Source organism: Sminthopsis crassicaudata, chromosome 5 (assembly GCF_048593235.1).
Source record: "Sminthopsis crassicaudata isolate SCR6 chromosome 5, ASM4859323v1, whole genome shotgun sequence".
NCBI classification, from domain to species: domain Eukaryota; kingdom Metazoa; phylum Chordata; class Mammalia; order Dasyuromorphia; family Dasyuridae; genus Sminthopsis; species Sminthopsis crassicaudata.
This window is the reverse complement of record NC_133621.1, coordinates 297,106,748-297,132,553: the sequence shown is the minus strand read 5'-3', so window position 1 is coordinate 297,132,553 and position 25,806 is coordinate 297,106,748. Positions and strand designations below refer to the sequence as shown.

Sequence of the window (25,806 nt, the reverse complement as noted above, 5' to 3'; positions counted from 1 at the left end):
CTGGTCTTCTTGACTCCAGTTCCAGCACTCCATCCTTTGTGCTACCTCCGAGCTGCCCTGAAGCATCATGATGGTGAGGCAGTGAAGATGGGATGACGATATTTTCAGGGAATAACTAGTACTAAAATTTGATTGAAGCTGTTGTCATATTAGGGGAGCAAGGATGTGTGTCTGAGAATAGTGACAATATAAGTGAAGAGAAGGGTGTGAATTTGGAGAAATATTGAGGTAGAACTGATATAATAGCAACGGATGTAATGGGGAAGGGGTTGAGGGAAAGGAAACAATTTAAAACGACTCTGCATTTTTCATTCTGGGTGACTTGAAGGATGGTCATGTCAACTGAGATAGGGTAATTGGGAAGAGGAGCAGGTCTTTGGAAGAAATAATAGTTCAGCTTTGGACACATTGAGTTAAAATGCCAGTGGAACATTTAGGTGGAGATGTCCAGCAGGCAAATAGGAAATCAGTGGCTAGAAGAAATAGGTGGCAGATATATAGATAGATTTGAGAGTCATCTGCATAGAATTGATTGTTGGAGCCTTGGGCCTGTGACTTGTTTAGCATTCTAGCCCTAGCTTTCCCTTTTCTCATTATTCTACATTATCCTCTGGCATGCACTCTACGGTCCAGCCAATCTGGTTGTCTTCCTATTCTGCACACGTTCTACTACATCTCCAACCTTTGTGCTTTTGCATAGTCTGTCCCCCACGAGAGGGATACACTTCTTTCCCACCTCTGCCTCTTGGCTTCACTCAATTCCTTCAGCGTTCATATCGGATGCTACCTCCACAAGGTTTTTCCAGATGCCCTCCCTGGTAGCATCTCCTTTTCCCCCTTAAAAAATTAGGTTGTATTCATTTTGTATTCATTTCTATGTTTATATCTTGCCTTCCTTTTTAGAATATGAACTCCTTGAAGAAATGCTCTTCATTCACGTTTGTCTTTGTATCCCCAGCACCGTAGCAGGTACTTTATAAATGCTATTTGGTTGGTTCATTTATGACCTTAGGCCTTCCATGACTATCACTTTCCTTATCGGTAAAATGAGCTAGTTGAACTAGATGATGTCTGAGGTCATTTCCAGTTCTGAATCCTATGATAGGCTCTTGGGTGACAGTTCATCCTGTATTTTAGATTCTTTTCCAGTAAGTGCATTACTTTGCATTTGTGCACATGGAAACGTGTCTGCCTCTTTCCTGCCCACTCTCCCAGCTTTGAAAGATCTTCCTTCATTTTATCCCATCTGCTTGATTTTCTTTCACCCAGAAGAGTTTTCATGCCATCTGCAGAATTGGAGATTTCACTGTGTGTTCCCTCCTCCACTTGCAAAAATGTTAAATTACTTATAAAAATGGTAAATAATGCCAGTTCTAGTCCTGCCATCTTAGGAAGCACATCGTTTATTGTTTATATGGCAGTAGTGACTGCCATAAGTACCTGCTTAGTGTTATCTTTTATTTTCTTTTTCTGAATCAATTCCTTAACTAAGACTCTCGATCTCCCAGTTTCTTGGTGCTTCAGTTTTGGGGTGGACATTTATTTGTTGGAAGGCTTAATGCAGTGGATTGATTACATTCACTAGTTTCCCTTCATCCATATGCTTACCTATCCTTTTGAAGTACTTTAGTGTACCAGATCCAGATTAAAATGTCCTTGGAAAATATTTTTAAAAATACATACAAATACAACAGTCTCTTGATAGTATATCCACATACCGGATTATTTATTTCTCTTCTGCTGTATCTACATACACATGTAACTAGTTCAATCACAGGACTGTATTAGTTAACTTATTTGAAAAAAGCAGACAAATCATTCTATAATTTAATTGGCCAAACCAGTTATGGGTTTACAAACAACCGGAATCCAGTTGATGGATTATTTTATGTGGGAATAATGTAGCTGGAAATTACACTAAAAGTTTTCATGGGAAAAAAATTATATAAATACACACACACACAGAGCTTCAGAGAAAATAAAATCCCAATTAAGTTCAGTAATTTTAATATGGAATCTTATTATTTCTAAAAGATTCTTTTAAGCAAAATCATATTCTTAAGTATTTCTATACAGGTATACCCACATGGAGGCAAGTAGGTAGAACAGTATATAGAGCACTGGGCCTGGAGTCAGAAAACAATGACTTTAAATCCAGCCTCATTTATTGGCTGTGAGACCCTGGGCAAGTCACTTGAATGCTATTTGCCTCCTCTTCTGTGAAATGGAGAGAATGATAACACCTTCCTCTTTGGGTTGTTATGAGAATCAAATGACAGTGATTATGGAGTATGTAGCACAATATCTGGCATATGGTAGATGCCATAAAAGTGTTAATTAACAATTATTATTGTGTGTGTGTTTGTATATGTGAAATCTGAGTCCAAGTTCGGCTAATAACAACTTGCCAACTGGGTGACCTTGAAGAAATCCCGTGACCTCTATCTGCCTTAGTTACCTCAGCTCTAAAATGGGGATGGTAGGGCCCACTTCACAAGGTTGCTGTGAGGATCAGATGGGATATTTGCACAGTGCTTTACATATAGTGGAAGCATAATAATTGCTTGTTCTTTTACCATCACAGTCCCTTGAGCCAGTCAGCAAAAGCTAAGTTCGAATCCAGCCTCAGACACTTACTAGCTGTGTGATCTTAAATCTACTGGCTCTAGAATCATAGATGAATTCCAGTTCAAAGTTCCCCTGTATAAACTTGGGTAAATCACTTAAACTTCCTAATTCTCAGATTTTTCAGCTGCATAATGGAAGGAGTCTGAATTAGATGCTGTCTGAAGTCCCTTCTAACTCAATAACTACGATGCTATGTGTGCAAAGCCCATTGGAAATGTCAGATTATAGGTTTTGTTCAGCAGATATCCAGGATGTAAAGAACTTCATGTATTATAACAATGAATTAGAACAAGATTTTGTTTTTGTTTTTTTTTAATATTTGGCAACTTGCAATTGAATCTGCTCATTCATCTGCTCTGCTTAGGAATTGAACACAAAAAAGCTTGATTAAATGAAATCCACCTCTTTGGAATCTCTCAAATAACCACTTTTTGTTTTTTTTGTTTTTTTTTTTTTTTTTGGCTTATGGAGGAAATGAACAATAAATGATCAAATTGTCAGTGTCATGGATTTATTTTTTAAAGGTGACTTACAGGCATGGTCAACTCAAGTCCCTATACATTATGTATCTCCAGTATTCTATTCGATGAAAAGTAATACCATAACACTGCACTATTCCCAAGCCTGTCAAAGCCCTGAGACTCTCTTAGTGGCAAGGACTGTTGTCACTTTTGTCTTATATCCCTAACAGTTAGCGGACAAAAAAGTACTGGTACAAAAGAAGTAGTTCATTGATTGATTGATTAGAATTTTGTGAATCCTTAGTTAACTCCAAATTTCAGGTAAACAAGCGAGCTCTTTCCCCAAACATTGAGATATTGAGGTTTTCTCCAGCAGCATTTCCTTTAGAAGCAGTAGATAAGGAGATGGGACAAAACCAACAAACATTTCTAATACTTTGCTAATCTCTGTAGATACAAAGAAAGGCCCCCTGAGAGCTCAGTTTTGAGTCTCCCTCTTTTCACCAGACAGGAAGTGCACCAGTCACACATTGGCCCAGCTGTACTCCCAGTTGCCGGGGGCATTTGGCCTACTCCTGGGAGCTCACCCATGCTGGTGCTGGCCTACTCAGGGAGGGGCACCTTATCAGTCCACTGAGGCCCACAAAAGCCCATTGGCCTTTGCTTCCCTAAGGAGCTAGGCTCACAGGATGTCCCACTAGGCAGAGTCGCACCTTCCATTCTTATTGGGTAGGCAACATGCCAACAATTATGTACATATGTACAAGATGTAGACAGTATAAATGAGAAATTATTAACAAAAAAGAAGGGAAAAGCTTCTTATAAGTTAGTAGAGTTTTAGCTGGAACTTTCAAGGAAACCAGAGGATAGAAATAAGCTCCAGGCATGGGGCACAACTAGTGAAAAGTGAGAGGAAATAGTGAGAGGAAGGGAAAGGAATAAGCATTTACATAGAGCCTACTTTGCTGAGCACTGCTCTGAACACTAAACATCACGGAGGGAGATAGTGTCTTCTGGGAGGAACAACAAGGACAACAATTGCTGGGTCATAGAAGTATGTGGATGGCAGGAGAAACTGGGAAAAGAAAGAAGGGATTAAGATCATTGAAGGTTTTAAAAGCAAACGATTTTATATTTGAACTTGGAGGTAATAGAGAGCTAGGAGAGATTATTAAATGGGCCAATATGGTAGACTTGTGTTATAGGAAAATGGATGCTGAATGGAGAAAAGACTATAGTGGAGAGGAACTCGAAGAAGAGAGACGAAGCAACTGGTTATTGCAATAATCCACGTTTGAGTGGTGGCGGTATGACGGAAGAGAAGTGAGTATATCCATAAAATAGTATAAAGGTAGAATTGTTGATCTGTCTTCAGATTGACTTTGGAGAATGAAAGAGAGAGAAAAGAGTCAAGGCTGATACCTAGGTTTCAATCTAGGAAACTGCAAGGATGGTGCTGCCTGCCATAGTGATAGGGAAGATGAAAAGAGGAAGATTTTAGGGGAAGAACAGTGAGTTTTGCATGTATTGAGTTTTAAGATGTCTGTGAGTCATTTAGAAATGTCCAGTGGACCAGTTGGCTATGCCAGATGAGATCAGAGAGGTTATGGCTAGATAAACAAATCTGAGAGCCAGGTGCATAGAGATGCTGATTGAATGCAGGGGATCTGATGAGATCACCAAATAAATGCAAGATTGGACCCAGAACCGAAACCCAGGACTTGAGTGAGGATCCAACTGGGGAGACTAAGAAGGAGTAGTCAGCAAGGTAGGAAGGGACTGGGGCCAGGGTGGTGTCATAAAAACCAAAAGAGAGCAGAATATCAGTAAGGTTAAAGGTTGCTCAGAGGTCCAGAAGAATGAGGGATAAGAAAGAACCATTAGATTTGGTAAGTGAGGTATGGCTAGGTGGCACAGTGAGTAGCGCAGTCAGGAGGAGCTGAGTTCAAATCCAGACTCAGACACTTAGCACTTCCTGGCTATGTGACCCTGGGCAAGTCACTTAACCCCAACTGCCTCAGCCAAAAAAAAAAAAAAAAAAAGATTTGGCAAGTGAGAGATCACAGGTGACTTTGGACAAAGCTGTTTCATTTTTCTAATTCAGCAACAACAGACTCCTGGCTGATCCATTAACAGGAAACTCCATCTCTGGCTCTCCCTCATGCCTGGAATGCTCTACTCCTCCATTTTGACTACTGACCTCTCTGTCTTTCTCTCATTTTTTAAAGGAAACTTTCTCCAACCCCTCTTCATTCCAGTGTATTCCTCGGTTAATTATTTCCCATCTGTCCTCTCACATATCTGTTTGCATGTTGCCTCTCCTGTTAGATTGTAGGCTCCTTGCAGGCCAGGATTCTCTTTTGCCTCTGTTTGTACCTCCAACACTTAACTTAGCACAGTGTCTGGCACAGAGTTGGTGCTTAATAAATATTTACTGACTGATTTTAGGCAGCTGGGAAACCTGCAGTAGTCTAAGGAGAAACAGGAAGGGACTGGGGATGACAGAAGAGGTAGCCTTCTGGATGGAATAGAATCTGGAATGTCGAGGGGTTTGCTTAGTTTAGGGTTTTAAAATCACTATTATATCTAAGTTCTTTTCCTCCTTCCTGCCCCTCCTCCCACATGTGTTAGATTTTTTTTTTTTTTTTTTTTGGACAGTGGGGAAGAATGTACTTAAATCATGCCCCCTTTTCCTGTATTCTCTCTTGGGGAAATTTTAGTCTTTTTTTCCCTCCTGTCTCAAATGTTGTCTCTACGCACCTCCCTCATACCTTGAATAACCTCCCAGTTAACAATCATTCAAGCTCAGTTCTTGTCTTGAATGAAATCCACCAGATCTATGAGCTCAATCTCAGTGAAAATGTCTTTTCTCATTTTGTTAAATTTGTACGGTCCACTATTCAGATCCTTCTAATCTGTATTTATTACTGTATTAGAAGCTGTTATGTATGTTTCCAGTGCTGTGTAATTTATTCCTCTGCACAGACACACATAAGGAAACACTTCTGTGCATGGAAAATGCTCATGTGAGCGGGCACTCTCTCTTGTGTGTTTCTCTCTGTCTCTCTTCTCTCTGTCTCTCTCTCTGTCTCTCTGTCTCTCTTTGTCTCTCTGTCTCTGTCTCTGTCTCTCCTCTCTCTCTCTGTCTCTGTCTCTGTCTCTCTCTCTCCTCTCTGTCTCTCTCTCTCTTCTCTTCTCTCTGTCTCTTCTCTTCTCTCTGTCTCTCTCTCTTTCTCTTTCTCTCTCTCTTCTCTCTCTGTCTCTGTCTCTCTTTCTCTGTCTCTTTCTCTCTCCCTCTTCCCCCTCTGTCTCTGTCTCTGCCTCTTTCTCTGAGTTTCTCAGTCTCTCCCTCCCCCTCATTCTCTCCTCCTCCCTCTCTGTCTCTCTTTGTGTCTCTGTCTCTGTCTCTCTCCCTTATCTCTTTCTCAGAGTCTCTCTCCCTCTCCCTCTTCCTCCTCTGTTTGTCTCTCTGTCTTTGTCTCTGTCTCTGCTCTCTCCCCCCTTCCTCTCTTTCCCCCTCACCGGCCCCCGTCTCTTTCTCTGAGTGTGTCTCTGTCTCTCTGTCTCTCCCTGGCTCTCCCTTTCTCCGCCTCCCTTCTCTCTCCAGACTGCCATTCTGGAGCAGGCCCCTCTGTGTGTTGGAGTTGGAGATGTCAGCCTGCCAGGAGGAGGAGGAGGAGGAGGGGGGGGGGGAGGAGAAGGAGGTGGGGCCCTGCTCTGATTAATTACCTTAGGCATTCGGGGGTGGGGCTTCCTTCAGCCATCTGCCTGAGATATGGGAGGGAGCTGGAGAAAGGAGGAGGGGGAGACTGCCAGAGAGGAAGAGAAAAGAAAGGAAGAAACACTAGCGAGAAAAAGAAAGGAAAGCGGAATAAAGGGATAGAAACTCCCCAGCCTCACGCATCCAAGCTGGGGGGGGAGGGGGTGGGGGGGCCCCAGGAACATCCGAGGTGCTGCTCGGCGCCGGCCCCGGCCGCTCGCCAGCCTTGTTTTCTTCCTGGTCCTCTGCCCCGTTTGGTTTATGGAGAAAAAGAAAATGGTAACTCAGGTAAGCCGTGCTTGCTCCCGGCGCGGCCGGCGGGCGCGGGGCCCCGGGAGGCCGGTGGGTGGAGGCGGCGGCGGGTCCCCCCCTTCCTTGAGGCTGCCCCGAGTGTGTGAGTGAGTGTGTGGCGAGTGCATGTGCACATCTGTGTGTGTGAGTGTGCACGGGCGCGTGCATCCATCTTTCTCCCCCTTCCCTCCGCCGTAGCAGATTCCTGTTTCCTGTGCCGTGCAGCTGCAGCTCAGGAAAGACCCTGTGGGGATTTGTCTACCTCTTTGTCTTGGTTGGGAGAGGGAGGGAGAGCGGGACTGCGGAGGTATGGAGGCATTCTCGGAGGCTGCCGGGAGCCGGGAAGGCAGAGCTCCCGGCCCCAATCTCGGTGCAGTTTGCCCGGGGGAGATCCGATTGTGCGGAGAGCGGAGCGGCTGCCTTCCCTCGAGCAGCCCGTTGAAAGGCGGGCTGGGAGAGGACCCGCTTTCATTTTCAGGACGCCGCTGCGGGCTGCCTCTCTCCGCGGGCGCTGCCAGGCCCGCAGCCTCCCTGCCCTAACCTGAGAACAGGTGTCTCCCCCTGGGACCGTCACCCCGCCGTAGAGGCGTGCGGAGACGCGGAAGGAGCCCTCTGGCCCGCAGCCTCCGCCGGCCTGTCGGGAACCGGAACGGGAGCGGAGCATCCCGGACCGACGAATACCGGAGCGGATGCCCCCGCCGCCTCCCCGAAAGGCCGAGCCTTTCCTTTCATTCTCTAGAATTTTAGCAGCGGGCTGCGCTTTCCTAGGGAGGAAATCATTTGCAGCATAAATGAGAGACAGATGGCGGTCAGTGCCCGTTTGGGCACAAGTCTCCTCTCGGGCTTCTGCTTTGTAGGAAGATCTCACCGTTGGACAATACTCGCCTTTTAAGGAGATGACTGTGTTTTGGGGGATTCTTTTCTGTCTTTCTCTTTCCCCCCTCTTCGCCAAGTCACTAGCGGAGGGGGGGGGTAGTGGAGGGAGGATATGGCCGGTAGTTGTAGGGGCTGGAATCCTGTTCCGTTAAATGTTATATAATGCCCCGCAGTGCTGTTTGGAAAGAGAGAACCTTGGGGAATATTCTCAGCATGGAAAGGAGAGCCCTTGGAATTTGTTCATCTTGCTTATCCACATCCCCTTTTCTTGAGTCTAATTCATTCTAGCTCAGTGCTACCTTTTAAAAATCCCCCCCCCCCCAAATAAAAGAGGAAACCTCATTTTGGACCCTCCTTTGCTGGAAAATGTACTCCCTGCTTAACACTGGAGCCTCATGTAATTTTCATTAGCTGTCTTTGTGGTAGATATGGTAACAGCCTTCTCCTTTCTCAGGTATTACTGAAGGCTCCCTGACTCTGGGCTACTTCTGCCTCATTGCTTTCATTACTAAGGACTTTTCAGCCAAACTAGGAGGTGTACACACAACACACACACACACCCTACACACACTCTCACACACACACACACACACACACACTCTCTCTCACACACACACATACACTCACACACAACACACACACATCCTACACACACATCCTACACACACATACACACACACACACTCACACACACAACACACACCCTCCCACACACACACTCACATACACACACACACTCTCTCTCTCACACACACACACATACACTCACACACACCACACACAACACACACACATCCTACACACACATACACACACACACACACACACACTCTCACACTCACACACCACACACATTCACACACACACTGTAAAATTGCATGTAGACTTGTATAGGCCTTAGCTAGAACAATGTCAGTAGTAGATTGTTATGACTCTAACCATCAGTGAGCTTAAAAAAAAAAAAAGCCACCACCAAAGATGGGAAATGAAGGCAGAGCAGGCAGTGGAACCCCAAAAGGGGCCTTCGTTGAGGGTTTCTTAACTTTTTTTGTGTGGTGGACAGATTCGGCTGCCAGGAGGTCTTTTCTGGACCCCTTCCCAGAATGCAGGATTACAAAGGAAACATGGGCTCCAGGTTAGGAACCTCCACATTGAAGAATTCCAGTGACTATAGGTTTCTCTGGACCTTGGCTGGAGAATAGACTGAGAAACTTTGTTCATCCCCAGTTTACGCATTGGAAATGAGAAGCTGGTGGATCCCGTGCCTTAGTTGACCTTGAAGCACGATCATGTTGGTGTTTGTGTTTTGTGTGTACGCGTAGTTTATGCACATTTTTACATTCTACACAAGATGGGCCAAACGTGGATTCTTCTTCCTTGTAGGAGGTAGCCTTCTTGGGGACAGGAGGAGGTCACACACTGATCCCGGCCTGCCAGACCCAGGGCAGGGGATCTGTATTGTCCAGTTAAGGCTTGTCATTGTGTCCATTGGGGTCTTGTGTGGCCTGGTGATTTTCATTCTCAAGGTGCGCTTTTACTGCGCAGCCAGACGAAGAAACCTTTGCATTTACAGATTCTATGATTTTAGGAGTCCTTAGTTTCCCCAAGTTTCTCATTGGAAAAGGGGTTCAAATAGATTTCCACAGTATATAGTATAGTATTTTTGACTTGTGACAGGGTGACTGTGGTCTCATGCAAAGCCAGCAGCGAACAAGGCCTGTTCTTTTTAAGGAAAGACTGTCCTATGATTTCTTTTGATTACATAGTACTTTCCAACAATGTCTGGTTTTTAACATTACCTTCTCAGTATTGTGGGGCTAGGGGACATGGGACATAATGAGTAATGTCAGACTCTTGCTCATTTTGTCGAGCTCCCTCTTTTCTCCAACTTCCCCTTTCAAATGATTAAAGAATGACTTTCTGGAAGGTGGAAAGAGATAGTCATTGTGAGTGATCTAAAAGCAAAAGATCAATAAATATATTTAAGGAATGATCACTGAATGGAAAAGGTTACCAGAGCTCACCTGGCAGGACAGATGTCTGCCCCATGGCAGTTTCGGGCTAAGTTTTCTATTGATTGGATAGTCACAGGATGTCAGAGCTGGGAACCTCAGAGATCATCAGTCAGCTCATCTTTTTCCATCTGGTAAGTTCTATAGGAAGCATTTCTCCTTTCCCCTATTCTGAAAATACAAAGCATATCAAACCTCTTCAGAGCTATCAGAAGGATGGGGGAGAGGGAAAGGTCTTCTCATAGCTGAGTTAGGGTAAAAATAGAAAATACAAAATAGTTAATGAGAACTTGAGCTCTGATCCATTAGTGGAAAATGCCCTGACCTCATCTCCTCAATCCCAAATCAGTGAAAATGAATGAGAAGCCTGGCTCCGTGTGGTGTGTGCTAATTGCAGATAAAAGGGAGAGTGCTGGGCAGAAAGGAAAAAATATATACAGGATGTGTTATGGATTTTTTTTTTTTTCTGTCCTCTAATGGAGAGTAAGCTCGCTGGTTTCTGTGGAACACAAAGCCCTCCCTTTCTTGGACAGTCTAGTGCCGTGCTGGCATTTTCTTAGGAATCTGTTTCCCATCAGGACTGGTGGGGGAAGGGGGAGGGGAGAAGGTGTTCCGAATATGAGAATGGACAAGGGGTCGCTGTCTCTTTAAGCAGCTGGCTGAGGAAGTCCATGTGGTGGGAGGCAGCTCTGGAGTGTGCGCTTTTGTGAGGAGTCGCCGGGTCCATTGTTCCCTCCGTCCCCCTTTGGAGCTGGCAGGGCTCAGGTCTTTCACCTGAACGGCCGCCCTTCCCTCTTCCAGCCTGGTAGTGAAAGCAAAGACCCCTCCCCATTTATTTCCTGTCTCCTCCCACCTCTCCTCCATTTTTGTTTGGTTAGAAATCAGGAGTGGTGTGCTGTGAGGCTCTCCTTATCCTTTCAGGTTCCTGGCATCCTCCCTTCCATTGGTTCTGGGGCTCCTCCAGCGATCCGAGCAGTCTCCATTTTGTGTCCCTGCCTCCAAAGTGATCCCAGGCCTCCTCTCTTTTCTCTGAAGCCCGCCTCCCTTGGCCCCCTCCTCTTGGAAGCTACAGTCAGCTCCGTTTATCTTGGCACTGCCGCCCGGGCCTGGGGAAGGTGGTGGAGTTTGTGGGCTGGAGATGAATTTATGTCCTTTACGATGAACCACTTTTTCCAGAAATTCTGTTTCTTTCTGTATTCTCCTCCACTGCCCCACATCTTCTGGGATAACCGTTTCTTTGCCTGGGACTTAAAAACACAGCTCTGCTGAAGGTCTCCTCATCTTTCCTGAAGAGAAGTTCAGAATTCCACAAATGGCAAACTGATGAACTCAGTCTGTTCTTCAAGTCATTAAAGATTTCTCCCTTTCCCCATGCCTTTCCTGTATCCCTTCTGCACTTACAGTAGGGAACAGGTAAACTGGGAACCCCCTTTGCAACTATTGTTCACCTTTGGGGCGGATCCCATTCCATTCCATCCCATTTCCCACAAATGGGCCTCTCCAGCATCCCCACTCTTTCATTTGGTGTCGGTCTTTGGCCACTTCTCTCCTGCTTATGAACCTGCCCGTGGCTCCCCGTGCTCTGTAAAAAACCCTCGCTTGATCGGGCCGTTCTCTCTCCTGCCTTTGGTGGCCAAACTCCTCAAGAAGGTCATCTGCTTCTCCTCATAGCTCTTGGTAGCCCGCCTTCCGAGTCTCTCGCTGTCACATCTTACGGCCCTCTCTCGGGGCTCACCCTGCGTGACCCCCTCTGACTTTGAGCTGTTCCACCCTCTTTTCCTTGGTACTCTCTTCTTCTGGTTTGCAGGACTCCCCTCTCTCCTGTTTCCTCTCTCTGGCCGCTGCTCCGTCTCCCCGGGCTGGATCTCCAGGTCAGGCTGCAACTGTGGGTGTCCCGGAGGCCTTTGTCCTAGGCCCTCCTCTCTACTCTTGCTAGGCTGCTTTACTCGGTGATCTCATTAGTTCCTATGGATTCAATTATCATCTCTGTTCTGATGATTTTCAGATCTCTTTATCTAGCCCTAACCTCTCTGCTGACCTCCAGTCTCACATCCAGCTGCCTAGTAGACATTTTGATTAAACGTGACTAAAATGTGACTGAAATGGAGCTCAGACTCTCCCCGGGCCAACTCCCTCCTTCCATAATTTTTTCTTACTGTTAGGGCACCACCATTCCATTCCCCCAGACTCCAAACTTATCTGTCACCCTCGATTCCTCATTCTCCCCCAACCCTCCTCACCCCCTGCCATCAGTCAAGTTGTTGACAAGACCTTTTGGTTTTACCTCTGTAACATCTCTTGCATATTCACTGCTTCTCTCCTGATAGTTCCTCCTCCCATGCACCTTATAGTGCCTGCTCTTTGGTCTCCCTGCCACGTCCCTCTCCATTCCAGACCATCCTCCACTCAGACAACAAAGTCATTTTCTTAAAGTACAGATCGGTCCACGTCGGCTGCATTCTCAACAAACTGTCGCCTCCAGAATCAAATAGAAACCCTCCATAGCCTAGAATTACAGCACCTTCAACCCCCTCTCCACCGCCCTCCCCCCTGAGTTCCTCCAACAAGATACTCTATCTGTTGGCTCCAGGCATTTTCACTGGCTGTCTCCCATTCCTGGAATGTTCCTTCCTCTTCTCTTGCCCGTGGCTTCCTTCAAGTCCCGACTAACATGTTGCCCTCTGCAGGAACCCTTTCACAATCCCTCCTCATTCTTCTGCCTTTTCTCTGTTGATGATTTCCTTTTCATGCTGTCTGGAGCTTGTTAGTATGCAGTTGTTTGCCTGTTGTTTTCCTCCTATTGTGCCCTCCTCCAGGGCAGGCAGGGGCTGTCTTGACTTGCTTTGTATCTTCAGTGCTTTAGCAGAGTTGCCTGGCACATAGTAGGTACCACTTAAAATTTTATGGCCTGACTTCATGAGCAATAGCTTTGGTGATACTGAGGACGATAGTCTGCCCTACTCCTCCTTTCTGGTCACTGGACATATTTAAAGTTTTTAATCTTAAGTTTCTCTCTTTTCCCTTTCCCTGAATAACTGCCATGTCCAGAGTCTCATTCGTGAAATGTAAGTCCATCGCTGTTTTGATGAGCAGCTTTCTGTAGAGAATACTCCCTTAGCTTTCTTTTGTGAAGTGCTTTAGGCCCTTCTTGGACACTTCTTTTTCAGTCACCAGGTTGATTTGAGGAGAGAAACTAGAAGGCCTGATTTTTCTCCTCGAGTTCTTCTGTTTCCTATCCCTTTGCAAATATTCTTTCTTGCTGTTGGAGGCACTCCACCCCACCCTTTCTCTCTGAATCTTAACAGCCAGGCAGAGTTCTTGAGCTCCCCTTGCCATCCACCCTTTCTCCACATTCTGAACCCATCATTTCCTTGCTGTTTGTTCTCCCAAAGCTACTTTCTATCATATCTCATCTTCTGGGTATCATTTTCTTCATTTTTAATTGGGACACTGACATAATCTAAATAATAAAGTAATGCATTAGTATCTTACTGTAGTAAATACTTTTCGACTCTTATAATCAGTAATTATTTTTGATTATAGTGACTTTATCTATTGCCTCAACAGTCAATAATGTTATTCTTGCCATTCAGTGGGTCTATTTTTCCAGATTCTTACTTGGACTTCCATTATCATCTAGAAGAGGGGTTCTTATCTTGGGGTTTATGAACTTTCAAAAATATATCTATTTCAATAAATTGGCTTTCTTTGTGATCCAATAGATTTTATTTTATACATCTAAAAACATTCTGAGAGAAGGTTCATTGACTTCATCATGCCTTCTGTCAGGGGGTAGCCTGAGTTTTTTAAAAAAGGTGAAGAGTACTAGAACTAGAAACTTAGGCTTATAGAATCCTAGATTTAGAAAAGGCATTAGAGGTAATTTAATGCGGTTTCTTATATCTGACATTTGCATGAAGGCTTTTAGTGACTGAAGCAGCTCCTTTCATTTTGACATTTTCTGCTAAAAAGTTTTTTTACATTCAGTTGAAACATATCATTCTGTAGCTTTTTTTTGTTCCTAGCTTTGCCTTTTGCATTCACAAAATTGAAAGAGTATAAAACAATCTTTTATGTACCAGAAAAGAGCTGTCCAGGTCTCCCCAGATCTTCTTTGTATTAATATATTTTCAGTTCTATCAGTCATTCTTCATGTAATGTGGTTTTGAGAGCTCTTACTGCCCTAAACATATTAATAGTGAAAAAGAATAATTTCTGTAAACTAATTACACCAAGCAAAGATTATCATTCAGTATAGATCCGATCAATTCTGTTTTACAATATTAAATTTTTTTCATGTATGTTCAATTTTCAAAAGTAATCATTGCTTGTATGGTTGTCTACTTCCAGCTTTTAGAAAATCAAAGGAAACTGACTCCTTAACTCTGTCTGATGATTTTCTCTGATTCTACGGGGGTAGCTTCATGAAAGATCCTGTGGCATTATGTAATGGGAATCACTGAATCTATGGGAAACTGAGAGATAGGGACCTGTGATTCTAACCTTATTTCATTTTAATGCTGTAATATATGAGTAGAATCATGATTTCCTCCAACATGGCAGGTTGTAATATATCCATGTTTGCCCATTCCAGGGGTAAAATGAACATGATACTTAAACATCAAATACTCTAATGAAGTTAATAACTACCAAAAATTAGTTCTGAATTGTAAATGAGCATCTTTGTCTTTATTTTTTAATTTTTTCCCAATGAACAAAAATTCTCTCTACCTCTTCCCTTGTCCTTGAAAAAAGAAAGCAAACTATTTGTAAGGAATCACACAAGCCATATTCTAAGGTTGGCCTTAAAAAATGTGGTGCATTTCGTGGATTCATGTGGCATGCATTAGCCACGCCAGTCTCTATATCAGCTTATTTTTAGTGTTTGTGCTGCTGAAGTAAACTCTCATTCTTCTTTATATTTATAAATATATTTTTGGGGTCTCTTCATTTTTTTACACTTATTTGTGTAACATTCCAGACAGTCCCTTTATGGATTCAGTTAGCAAACATTTATTAAAGGCTTGTAATGTGCTCAGCATTATGCAAAGCGCTGGAAGAAATGTAGAAATAACTTTGTAATTCTCACTGGGTTTCTAGTTGAAAAGACTTTCTTTAGTGTATAACCTTGGAAGCCTGGAAAGGAGATGTGACTTGCCCAGGTCACACTTGTAGAAATTAGAAGTCAAGATTCAAAATCAAGTCCTCTGATTCCCAAACTGGTTTTCTTTCCCTTAACATTTAGCCTCTTCTCCTTATGTAACAAGTTAAAGACAACATCCCTGAGAAAAATGTCTATATAATGAATGTATTTTAATGGCTGCTTTGGTGCATCTTGCTGCTTGATTTTTTTCCCCCTGGAATCGGACTGTATTAGATCTGTAACAAAGGGCACAATAATTATTAAGCACCTTTTCTATGGACTTGAGCGCTTTTATGGATGATTGTGACTAAGAGACAGCAGTTTTGATATCTCTGATCTAGACCCCTGGGCAAAAAATGTATTTCCTTGCCATTTTACAATTAAACTTATTCAGACAAGTTTTTATTAATTCATTCTTTAAATAAAGACATACTCAGTTTTCTAGGGGTACTTAGTTCACAAAACTGTTTAATAACATTATTAGAAAAAAATGTTAATTTCTCCCTAATTAGAGAATCTGGTTACCTTTCTTATAATTGCCATTTGTATGTCTATATATTCCATAAGATTTTAATTGTATATTCACAAAATACAGAAATAAAACCCATTAGCTAAGCTTCTTTCAACCCTCCTTTCTTTAGACTATCCACAATTCCTTTGGCTATTTTAAATAAAGTGATCAATAAATATATCAAAAACCCACTACAATATAATATCCCCCTTACTTTAGTTTTCATTTAATTTTTTAAAAAATTAACATGTTTATTTTTTAATCCCCAGTTGAACCAAAAAAAAAAAAAAAAAAAAAAAAAGAAAGAAAATCCTTATAACAAAAATGTATAAAGTCAAGCAAAGCAAATTTCCACATTGGCCATGTTCAGAATGTTTTGGGCAGTAAGGGAAGTCTTCATAGATAAAATCTAGACCTGTAAGGGGCCACATAAGAATCCTTAAATGGAAGTTGAATGATTGATTTTGGGGAATGATATTCTCCCGAGTTGTATTAGATCCTAGATTCCAGTCTCATAACAACATGGGAGTCACAAAATTACAACATATTATCAGTAAAAGTTTGATTTGTATACTTGTTTTAGGTACCTATATGCCCAGTAACATAAAAATTTCTCTGGTATAAAGGGTGGGAAAAGTTTACAAAATCCTGGACTGGATAATTTTTGAAGTCTTTTCCAGTTTTGAGATTCTGTGCTTGTCTGATTCTTTCAACAAGGTGGGGTTTGAGTTTGAAGGACGGATCAGATTCTAACACCAAGAGGTTAAAAGGAAGGATCTTTCTGTTAACAGGAGTCATATATGCCAAGAGCTTTGAAAAGAACCTTGGTTTTACTTTAACAGGCTTTCAAAAAGAAGAGAAGTAAAATAAGAATCCAGTGCTTTAAATAAAAGCCATTGTAAAATCTTGTATACATATGGAACATAGTGCGCTAGACACAGTCCAGTTTAGAGGGACCCACGGAAGTAATTCCTATGCATTTTGAAGATAAGGGTCTACTATGACATTCTTAAATGGAAATTAATCTCTCTGACTCAAAAAAAAAGAGAGAGCTTTCTTAAAATTGGGACCAAAGTTAATGTAATCCATGCTAGTTGCCTTGGATATGGATTAGGGGTTAGAGAATGAACATCCTTTCATAATTAGTAGGTAGGTAAATACAATGTTTTTGTAAATCAAAATAATTTATTTTCTTTCCCTTTTCTGCATCTTACTTTTTAGTTTTCATAGTATGCTTAAAAAAAAAAAAAAAAGGAACAGAGATAACCAATATGTTCTTTCAACGAAATTTCAAGTTAAACTCTATATAGAAATTTCCCAATATAATTCGAAGGGCATTCATTCCATTATTTTCATTGTATTATCCTCAAAATTTAGAAATTAGCATGCTATTTTGTTTCTTTCTTTTTTTATTTTTTATTTTAATTTTTTGCTTTAATGACTCTCCCTAAGAATAAGAATACTTTGAATTTATGGTCAGACCTTTCATCTGTGGTTCTTAATGTGTATCTGTGTTATTTTTACATCTATATTCTATCTACCTGTTCTTGGTTTTCAAAAAACAAAACAAAAACAAAATTAAATTAGCCATATCAATTAGTGACACCAATATCAATCACTCTGTTAACTTTAAGTTTTACATTTCAATTTCAATTACCACATTTTTGGTTGATGTAAGTGCTGAATCAAGTTATTTGGTGATTGATGACAGTGTTTTCACATTTTAGAATGATCTAATCTTTTCTTCAGAACAGCAAACCAAGGCATAGGGAGACTAACCTGTGTTCCCCAGGGTCACAATGGAGAAACAGAAAATAAAGCACTGGGGGGTAGAGTGTCTAACTCTCTTCACTTCACCACCCATTTATCTCCTCAGAGAGTGGCTCTAGATTGTTGATAAATATTGCAAAGAGGACAAAGTTTTTAATATCTTCACTTTCTGATTGTCTTGAAAATTGAACAATCACTTTCCTGAGAAAACAATTTAAGAACAGTTTTTATGCTACGGTTGAATAGTTAGGAGGATGTCTGGCCATACTTCCTTTCCCTAAATTCTTATCAGAATGGGGCACATTGATATATATATATGAGGTGCAGTTACATCTATTGAAGGACACATGGATAAATCTATCACCATTTTAGTTTCATTTTCAATGACCGACTTATACTATGGATCAAAATAGGAACAACTAAACTATTTTTCTTTTGTCTTAGAATTCTCTAGGGATACAGGTTTGTTTTTTGTTTTTTCTTTAAAACTTGTTCTTTCCCTTTTTTTACTACCTGCAATTTGAATGAAAACAACTACAATATGAAATATAGGTTGAGGACTAGATTTTTCCAGTTTGTTATTATCTCTTAAGATAATTCTCCCTTTGCCGGGCAAGCGAAAAAGCGGACAGCAAAAGGACAGGAAATTAATTCATTTCAGTAGGAAGAAATCCAAAACGTAGCAGTGCTCCAAAGCACCTAATAGTGATGCAAGGCACCATGTTAGACTTCAGTCAATAGTATCCTTTTGGCAAATGGAGCCTCAAATCATGCACCAAGTAGGGAAGTAAGAGTTACCCTCCATTATAGTCTCTATTTAGAGTGCTTATTGCCATGGTAACCAAGTATTTTGCATTCTTATTAGTAATACAGTCTTCCAAAAAAAAATCTTTATGGATACTTTTTATTATTTATTCTTTCTTTTTTGTAAATGGGACATAAAATGTTTCTAGTCCTTACTCCCCTCCTTTTTTTTTTTTCTTTTAAATTGATCACAGTGATATGCTAGATTTAGGTGCTCAAGCCTCAATAAAGAACGAGTACAAATAATATTTCCAGAGTGAATAACATAAAAGCTTATTAATTCACGGTCCCCAAGATTGGAGTTTTTGCTAATTAGTAGTTAGAAGTTACCTTTTCTGGCTCCGTCAAAAAAGGAATTTGTTGCTGTGCAAATAATTGGCATAAGCAAGGTTTTTTGGTTTTGTTTTGTTTTTTTAAGTTTGGGATAGGGCTATGAGCTGCTATGCTTAATTAGCCTAAGAGAATAAACTTCCACCAAGCCTAGAAAAGCAGACATGTACATACCAATAATTGATGTTCTAATTGAAAATAGTCTATTCATTAAAAGAATTCCCCTAAGGACTTCAATCAGACCTAGGTCAAGTTACTGTTATATACTTTAATTATAGTAATAAAATAGCATTAAAATAATCTCTAATTCAGACTGGCCTTCCCTTGAAATCAGTCTGAAGTGAGTTTCCTTGTTACTTGTGTGACTAATGTAGAATGATTCAGTTAGAATGCAATTGGATTCAATTAATCAAACTGTTGCAGAGGGCTGTGAATTCTAATCACTGCTCTGCAACCTCATCTGCCCCATCCTTAGCAGGGGACAAATCGGGACTTTGCATTAAGCCCCATATCTTGTAGGAGACTCTACTTGCTGTTTCACTGGTCTTCATATTTCTATGGACTTCATGCACACCTTTGCTCAGAGGATGAGAACTACCTGTGATCCCTGGTTTAAGGATCATATAGTATTAGTTGTGTGAATTGTCAAGTCATTGTGCTTTTCATGATCCACTTAGCTTTCCAGAATGATTTTGTGTGGCTTCTCTCCAAGTTCTGCCCCTCTCAAAAGTCAGGGTGACTTCTAGCTCCTTAGCATTCCGTCTCTCACTTAGGTGTGTGTCCATGTCATTGATTTCTAGAAGGTTCTTACCTCCTATAGGAAGTCTCTCTGTGATTCCTCCAGTGGTTGATGCTCTTTTTCTCTTCAAATTATTTTGCATTTACTTAATCTGTAAACATGTTGGTTTTCTCCCGAAATATAAGCCCTATGAGGAGAGGGGCCTGGGAGCAAAGGAAGGGAAGAGAAGGCAATGAAAGAATGTTTTTGTTTTCCCACTGGAAATTCCATCAGGTAACCCAGGATTAAGGTTAAATGAGGCAATTCTTTTGCTGTAACATAATTCAGTGGCAAGATGTGTTTTTATTAGATTCTCAGTTTGGTGAGTTGGACTAGAAAATCCAATAGAGACTTAATAGAGGATCTATAATTATACTCCACAGTCCACCTGGGGTAGATTCAAACTGGACTTCTTCCTAATTTGATTATCTCCACCCAAATTCTTAACTAAAGATTTGAGGTAAATCTTGGGTTCCTCAAACTTGTTATGGTCTGCACTGCAGTAGAAGACTTTTCATACTCCATCAAAATGGTTGCAAAATCACACAATTTAGAAATTTGGCCATTAGCCTTGGGATATTGAGAAGAGGCAGGATTTGTCCTTAGTTCTCTAAGGGTTACAGATGCCATCCCATTGGAGTCTCACGGCCATCTGGGGAACTTAATACTATAGTCCTTATTCCCATTAGCAGAAAACTTTTGAAGAAACTGAGGCTTTGAGATGTTACGTGACTTGACCATGATCCTAAGATGTCATAGGTCAGATTTGAATGTAACCATTTTCTGTCTGCCTTTCTTTCCACAGTACCATACTGCCTTTAATGCTGAGCTAATTTTATTTTATTTTAAAATAGTGTATTTTTTTCCAATTACATGTCAAGACAATTTTTAGCATTCGTTTTTACAAGATTCCGAGTTCCAGATTTATCTCTTTCCCTCTACTCCCTTCTTCCTGAAATGGTAGGCAATTTGATAATGGTTATGCATGTGCTATCATGTAAAACTTATTTCCATATCAGTCACAGTTGTGAAAGAAGAAACAAACCAAAAGGAAAAAAAAAGGCATGAAAAAAGAATAAAGTTTAAAAAGCATGCTTTGATCTATATTCAGAGTTCATCAGCTCTTTATCTGGATATGGATAGCATTTTCCTTCACGAGCCCTTTGTGCTTTTCTTAGAGTATTGTGTTGCTGAGAAGAGCTAAGCCATTCGTAGTTGATTATCACATAATGTTGCTGGTACTGTGTACACTGTCTTCTTGATTCTGCTCATTTCACTTTGCATCAGTTCATATAAATCTTTCCAGGTTTTTCTGAGATCTTCCTGTTTATCATATCTTTTTGTTCCATAGTATTCTATTATGTTCATATTCTGTAGCTTATTTTGTCATTCCCCATTTGATAGGTGTCTCCTCACTTTTCAATATTTTATCACTATGAAAAGGTCCGCTGTGAATATTTTTGAACATGAAGGTTCTTTTCCCTTTTTTATGATCTCTTTGGAATACAGATCTAATAGTGGTATTGCTGCACCAAAATGTATAGCCTATACATAGATTTTTCAGGTCATTTTAGCCAAGAGTCTGCCCTTAGAAAACCATCTATGACTTGCTGTGATGACTTATTTTATTCATTGACTTTGGAAAATGTTCTTTGCCATCCATTACCGAGTATAGATAAGCAATCCATTATTAAAGTGAAGGCCTGGACTTAGTATGCACATTTGGTTTGGAGCCACCTAGAAATATCATGGTACTTTTAGAATGAAACGAAGAGTTTCTAAAATTATTGTTACTCTTTTGCAGAACTTGAAACTTACAGGGATGGGTTTGGGTTTTTTTCTTTTTTAAATAACTGAGGTCTCTAGTGGGGAAAGTCATATCCTTTATTACTGTGACTTAGTTTTTATTTTATTTTATTTTACTGATTTATTCTCTTTATATTTTTCTCTTTTAATAGTTTTTTTTTTTTCAAAATACAAGCAACGGTGATTTTCAGCATTCACCCTTGCAAAATCTTATGCTCCATATTTTTCCCCTCCCTTTTCTATATCCCCCTCCAATCTATAGATTAAACAATGCAATTCTTCTAAACATATTTCCATATTTATCATGCTACACAAGAAAAATCAGATCAAAAAGAGGAAAAAAAAAACAAGCAGCAAACAATAACAACAAAAAAGGTGAAAATACTATGTTCTTATCCACATTCAGTCTTCACAGTCCCCACTCTGGATACAAATGGCTCTCTCCATCATAGTCTATTAGAATTGGCCCAAATCACCTCATTGTTGAAAAGAGCATTGGAGTTGGTGACTTAGTTTTTAGATATTTATTTTGTGTCCTGTAGACATCTTAAATTCAACTTGTCCAAAACTGATTTTTCATCTTTCTCCTAAAACCCTTCCTCCTTCTAAGCTTCTTTATCACATATGGTCAAGAGTTCTACCATCCTCTCAGTCCCACAGGTTTGCAATCTAGGTGTCATATTGAACTCCCATATGCAATCAGTTGCCAAGTCCTTTCAATTTTACTTTTTTAGCATCTCTCCCATGTACCTTCTTTCTCGTGCTACTATCCTGGTGCAGATCCTCATTTCCTCCCACCTGCACTATTGCAGTAGCCTACTGCAAGTCTCTCCCCACTCCAGTTCATCCTTCATTTAGCCGCCAGAATGATTTTCCTAAACTATAAGTCTAACCATTTCTCCCACTTCCTCAAAAATTTTCAATAGCTCCCTATCATCTCTCCTGCATCAAATATAAAATTCTCTGTTTTTTTCATTCAAAGCCTTTTCTAACTTAGACCATTTCTCACCTCACCTATTTTTCTAGTCTTATTATACCTTATATCACCTACTGTGTAATCTTCAGTAATACCTATTTCTTTGTTGTTCCTCAAACAAGACACTGCATCTCCTGACGGGATATTTTCACTGGTTGTCCTCTATACCTTTCCTTTTTCATCATTACCTCCTAGCTCCCTCCCTCTCTCCTTTCATCTCTTACTCTTATTCTCCCTCCTCCCTCCCTTCACCTCTTTCTCCCTCTCTCCTTCTTTCTCTTTGTGCCTTCTCAATCTTTGTCTCTCTTTCTCTCCTGTTTTTAAATTTCAGTTGATTATTTTTCTTTTTATATCACCTTCATTTCTGAATATATTCCATCCCTTCAGAGCTGGAGGAAATGTTTCTTCTGATGCTGTATAATTCAATGGGATAGACTAGAAAATTCAGTAGAGATCTGAGATAGACGCTGGGCCCTGTATCCATAGCCAGAGCCATCTTTTATGTTTAGGAGGAAGGAGAGAGTTAACTTTCCTTACTTGCATGTCATTTGTGAAACTGTTTTAAGAGAAGAATTTGCGGTGTAGGTCTGAAGCAGTTTATGTTTTTGTGTCTCCAAGTGGATTGCTCCAGATCTCAGGATGGTTGGGAGCAGGGTTGTGGCTCCAGTTTTCTCCAGTGCTTTGTCCTGTGATTTCTTATGATCCAGTAAGTGACAAAGCCAAGAGGTGAAGCCAGCTGTCTACTGATTTGTGTCCAGAGTTCTCCCTATTTGCTTTGCTTCTTTTCTTGAGTTTTATTCACTCCAAACCTAGTCTTCTCTCCACTATGTCACAGTACTTGGTGAAATTCCTAATTGTTTTTTCCTTTATCCATTTTATTGACATTTGGACAATTTTTCTTTCAAAGATATTGTGATTTGATCTCTATGATAACCCTCAGGCTGTTTTAAGTCCTACTGTGAGTTAAATTGCATGTTTAAACAGGTACCATTATATATGCAAGATACTAAATAACATGTCCTTCATATTTGTAAATGACACTAGTGATGTGTGACAGATTATAAAGAAAAAAGAATGCCTCCCTCTGCCCCTTGACTTGATTTCCCAGCTAGCCTGAAGAGTTATTTTTCTTGAGAAACAAAGAAGGACCCAGTGTAAAGTGGCAGTGGTAAGAAGACAGACCTGCTTTAGCCCCATGAATCTGGAAATTCCATAAAGAAACTAGTGTGTGCACATTATATGGTGAGATAGAAGGACTAAACCAGCAGTTGGAGAGATACCAGTTTGGGCAGCAGATCAGAAGATGCTTTTTTTTGACTGTTTATTCATTCATTATGGGCTTCCTTGTACCTGTCGTGTTCCATCCAAGTCAGAACAAACCAACTTAATTTTGAGAGAGAAGACTGAGGGAAAGACGCCCTGACTTCAGAAGCAGGCAAGTGGTACTATGACCACTTGATCTCTTTGTACCTCAGTTTCTTCTGGATGATCTCCAGAATTTCTTACATGTCAAAGGCCATAATTCTATTGTGCTTCTGTAGAGAAATTTAGCAGAGGAATTTCTCAGGGATGATTCACAAGATCCTTCTGTGACATTAATGAGAGAGATTGAACCCCATGATAGCTGAAGGACTCTTCCAGCTCCAAGGTTCAGAGTAAAACTCTTAGCTTTTTAGTAATGAATTTTACAATGAATAATGAAGGTATTTGGGGAGGACCAACCTCAGTCATGATTTAACTAAATCAATTAATAGTCAGGTATCATTCATACATTGCCTTCTCTGTGATAGGCACTGTCCCAGGTGCTGGGGACAAAAATACAAAAAGGAAGTGATCTCTGCTGGCAAAGACACTCATATATGAATTGCATAATGATGCACATCTTTTTAGAGTAGTTAAGGATCCAGTTTTTCTTCTTTGAAAAAAATCTTTATGGCACAAATTTTTACACTTTTCTATTTCTATTGTAAAAGACAATATTCTTATTATCTTAATAAGTAGCAAAAGCTTAATGCCCTTGGAATTACTTCATTGTATTTTTTGATTTATAATAGAGAAATTAACCAACTTAGCTCTTGACCTTCTTTGGCCCTCAACAATTCCTAGCCAGAGTTTTAAGAGATGATTGCTCACCTTCCTCGAAGCCTCGGGTTCGTTCAGGATAGAAGCAGCAAGAGATTGATCAGACTTTTCTGTATATACCTTCAGGTCCCTGAAATTCTAACCTGGGAGAAAGTTTTTGCAGTTTGTTTGCTCAGTATTTCATCTGGAAGCCAATTCATTCTGGTTAAGAGAGAGAAAAAGAAGACATACTTTATTATTAATATGGACTTGCCTCTCTACCTTACAGAGTTGTACTCATCTACTTTCTGGGAGAAAAGAAAATAACAGGATTTCATATGATGGTATTTCCTGTCTTTTATTAAGTGTTTGTTAGGGCTGCTCTAACAGAAAATACTTTTAGAATTAGTGGTCTTCCATCAGGGCCAGATTTGGAAAATTTATGTTTTAGAGGAAATGGTTCCAAGATTAGTTTTGCCTCTCTCATTTTTGAAGGGAATATTCTTAAATTCAAGAAACGACTTTAGTAGAAATCTATGTTGGACTTCTATCTGTTGCTGGAAAATGATCCTTTAGTGAAACCGAATAGCTATTCTTTGTGAATGCTGATACTATAGATTCTGGCAGAAGGAAGATTATAAGGTAGAGGAGAAAACTTAATAGAAAATGAAAATTGGTTACATCCTTTTATTTTTATCTTTTGAAAAAAAATGTAAAATGTTGCATTGAAACAAAAAAGTTGAGTATAATCTGGGAGTGTCTTTACAAAGGGACTGCCTGAATTAAAGTGTGTTTGTGCTGTAAGGGAGCTGGGTCTAAGTCTCTTTAATTCATTTCCCTTCAGTGGATATCAATTCTACCTCCGTAGCATCTCTTGAATTCATTCCCTTCTCTCTACTCATGGGGCCAACTCTAAATCGGGCCTCATCACCTCAGAATCAGTTATGATGTTGTTGTTACATTATGTATTATCTTGTAAAATGGGATGTTTTTTGTAAGACACGGTGTCTGGTATATGGTAATTGTGTTTAAAATGCTTCTCTGATTCTCTCTTATTAGAGTTACTATGATAACTTCTTCATTGGTCTCTTTATTTCAAGTTTCTCCCCATTCCAGACCATCCTTCACATAACTTATTTGACCTTGTCACTCCCCTACTCAATAATCTCAATGCCTCCCTATTGCCATAGGAATAAACATAGATGCAGATTCATCCTTTTGGCACACAAAGCCCTCCACCTCCTGCAGCCTTCCGACCGTACCACTCACTACACATTGTTCGCCTTCGCCCACACTGTGGGCCAGCCAAGGTTTGACTTGCTATTCTTTATGTATAGCTCTCTGTCCCCTGTCTTCTTGCCTTTGCCCTGGCTGGCTCCATGTCTGGGATGCAGCCCCTCCTCACTTCAACCCTAACTTTCTTTAAGATTCAAACCAAGCATAACCTTCCTTAGGCTCCCCAGCCGTTAGCGTCCTCTGTCCGGTGTTGGCACATGCTGCATTTTGTGCTGTTTTCAGATTATATAAGCTCATTGATCATAGGGGTTGTCCCTGTTCCTATGTAACACAAGGCCCCGGCACATTCCTTGGTACAGAGTA

General features: G+C 40.7%; 1 protein-coding gene across 35 annotated transcripts in view; it reads left to right on the top strand.

The window, feature by feature from the left end:
• The window catches only part of RBFOX2 (RNA binding fox-1 homolog 2), a 287,058-nt gene that overhangs the window by 171,595 nt on the left and 89,657 nt on the right, over positions 1-25,806 (top strand). For 2 of the 35 annotated variants that reach the window (XM_074271569.1, XM_074271564.1), the window contains exon 1: positions 6,867-7,137. The exons of 31 other annotated variants lie outside the window; for them this stretch is intronic. In XM_074271569.1, the coding sequence (XP_074127670.1) occupies positions 7,111-7,137 (27 nt within the window). In that variant the 5' untranslated portion in view covers positions 6,867-7,110. Of the gene's footprint in view, positions 1-6,863; positions 7,138-25,806 lie in introns of those variants that run through there. 2 more of the 35 variants (XM_074271567.1, XM_074271565.1) reach the window with 2 other exon arrangements.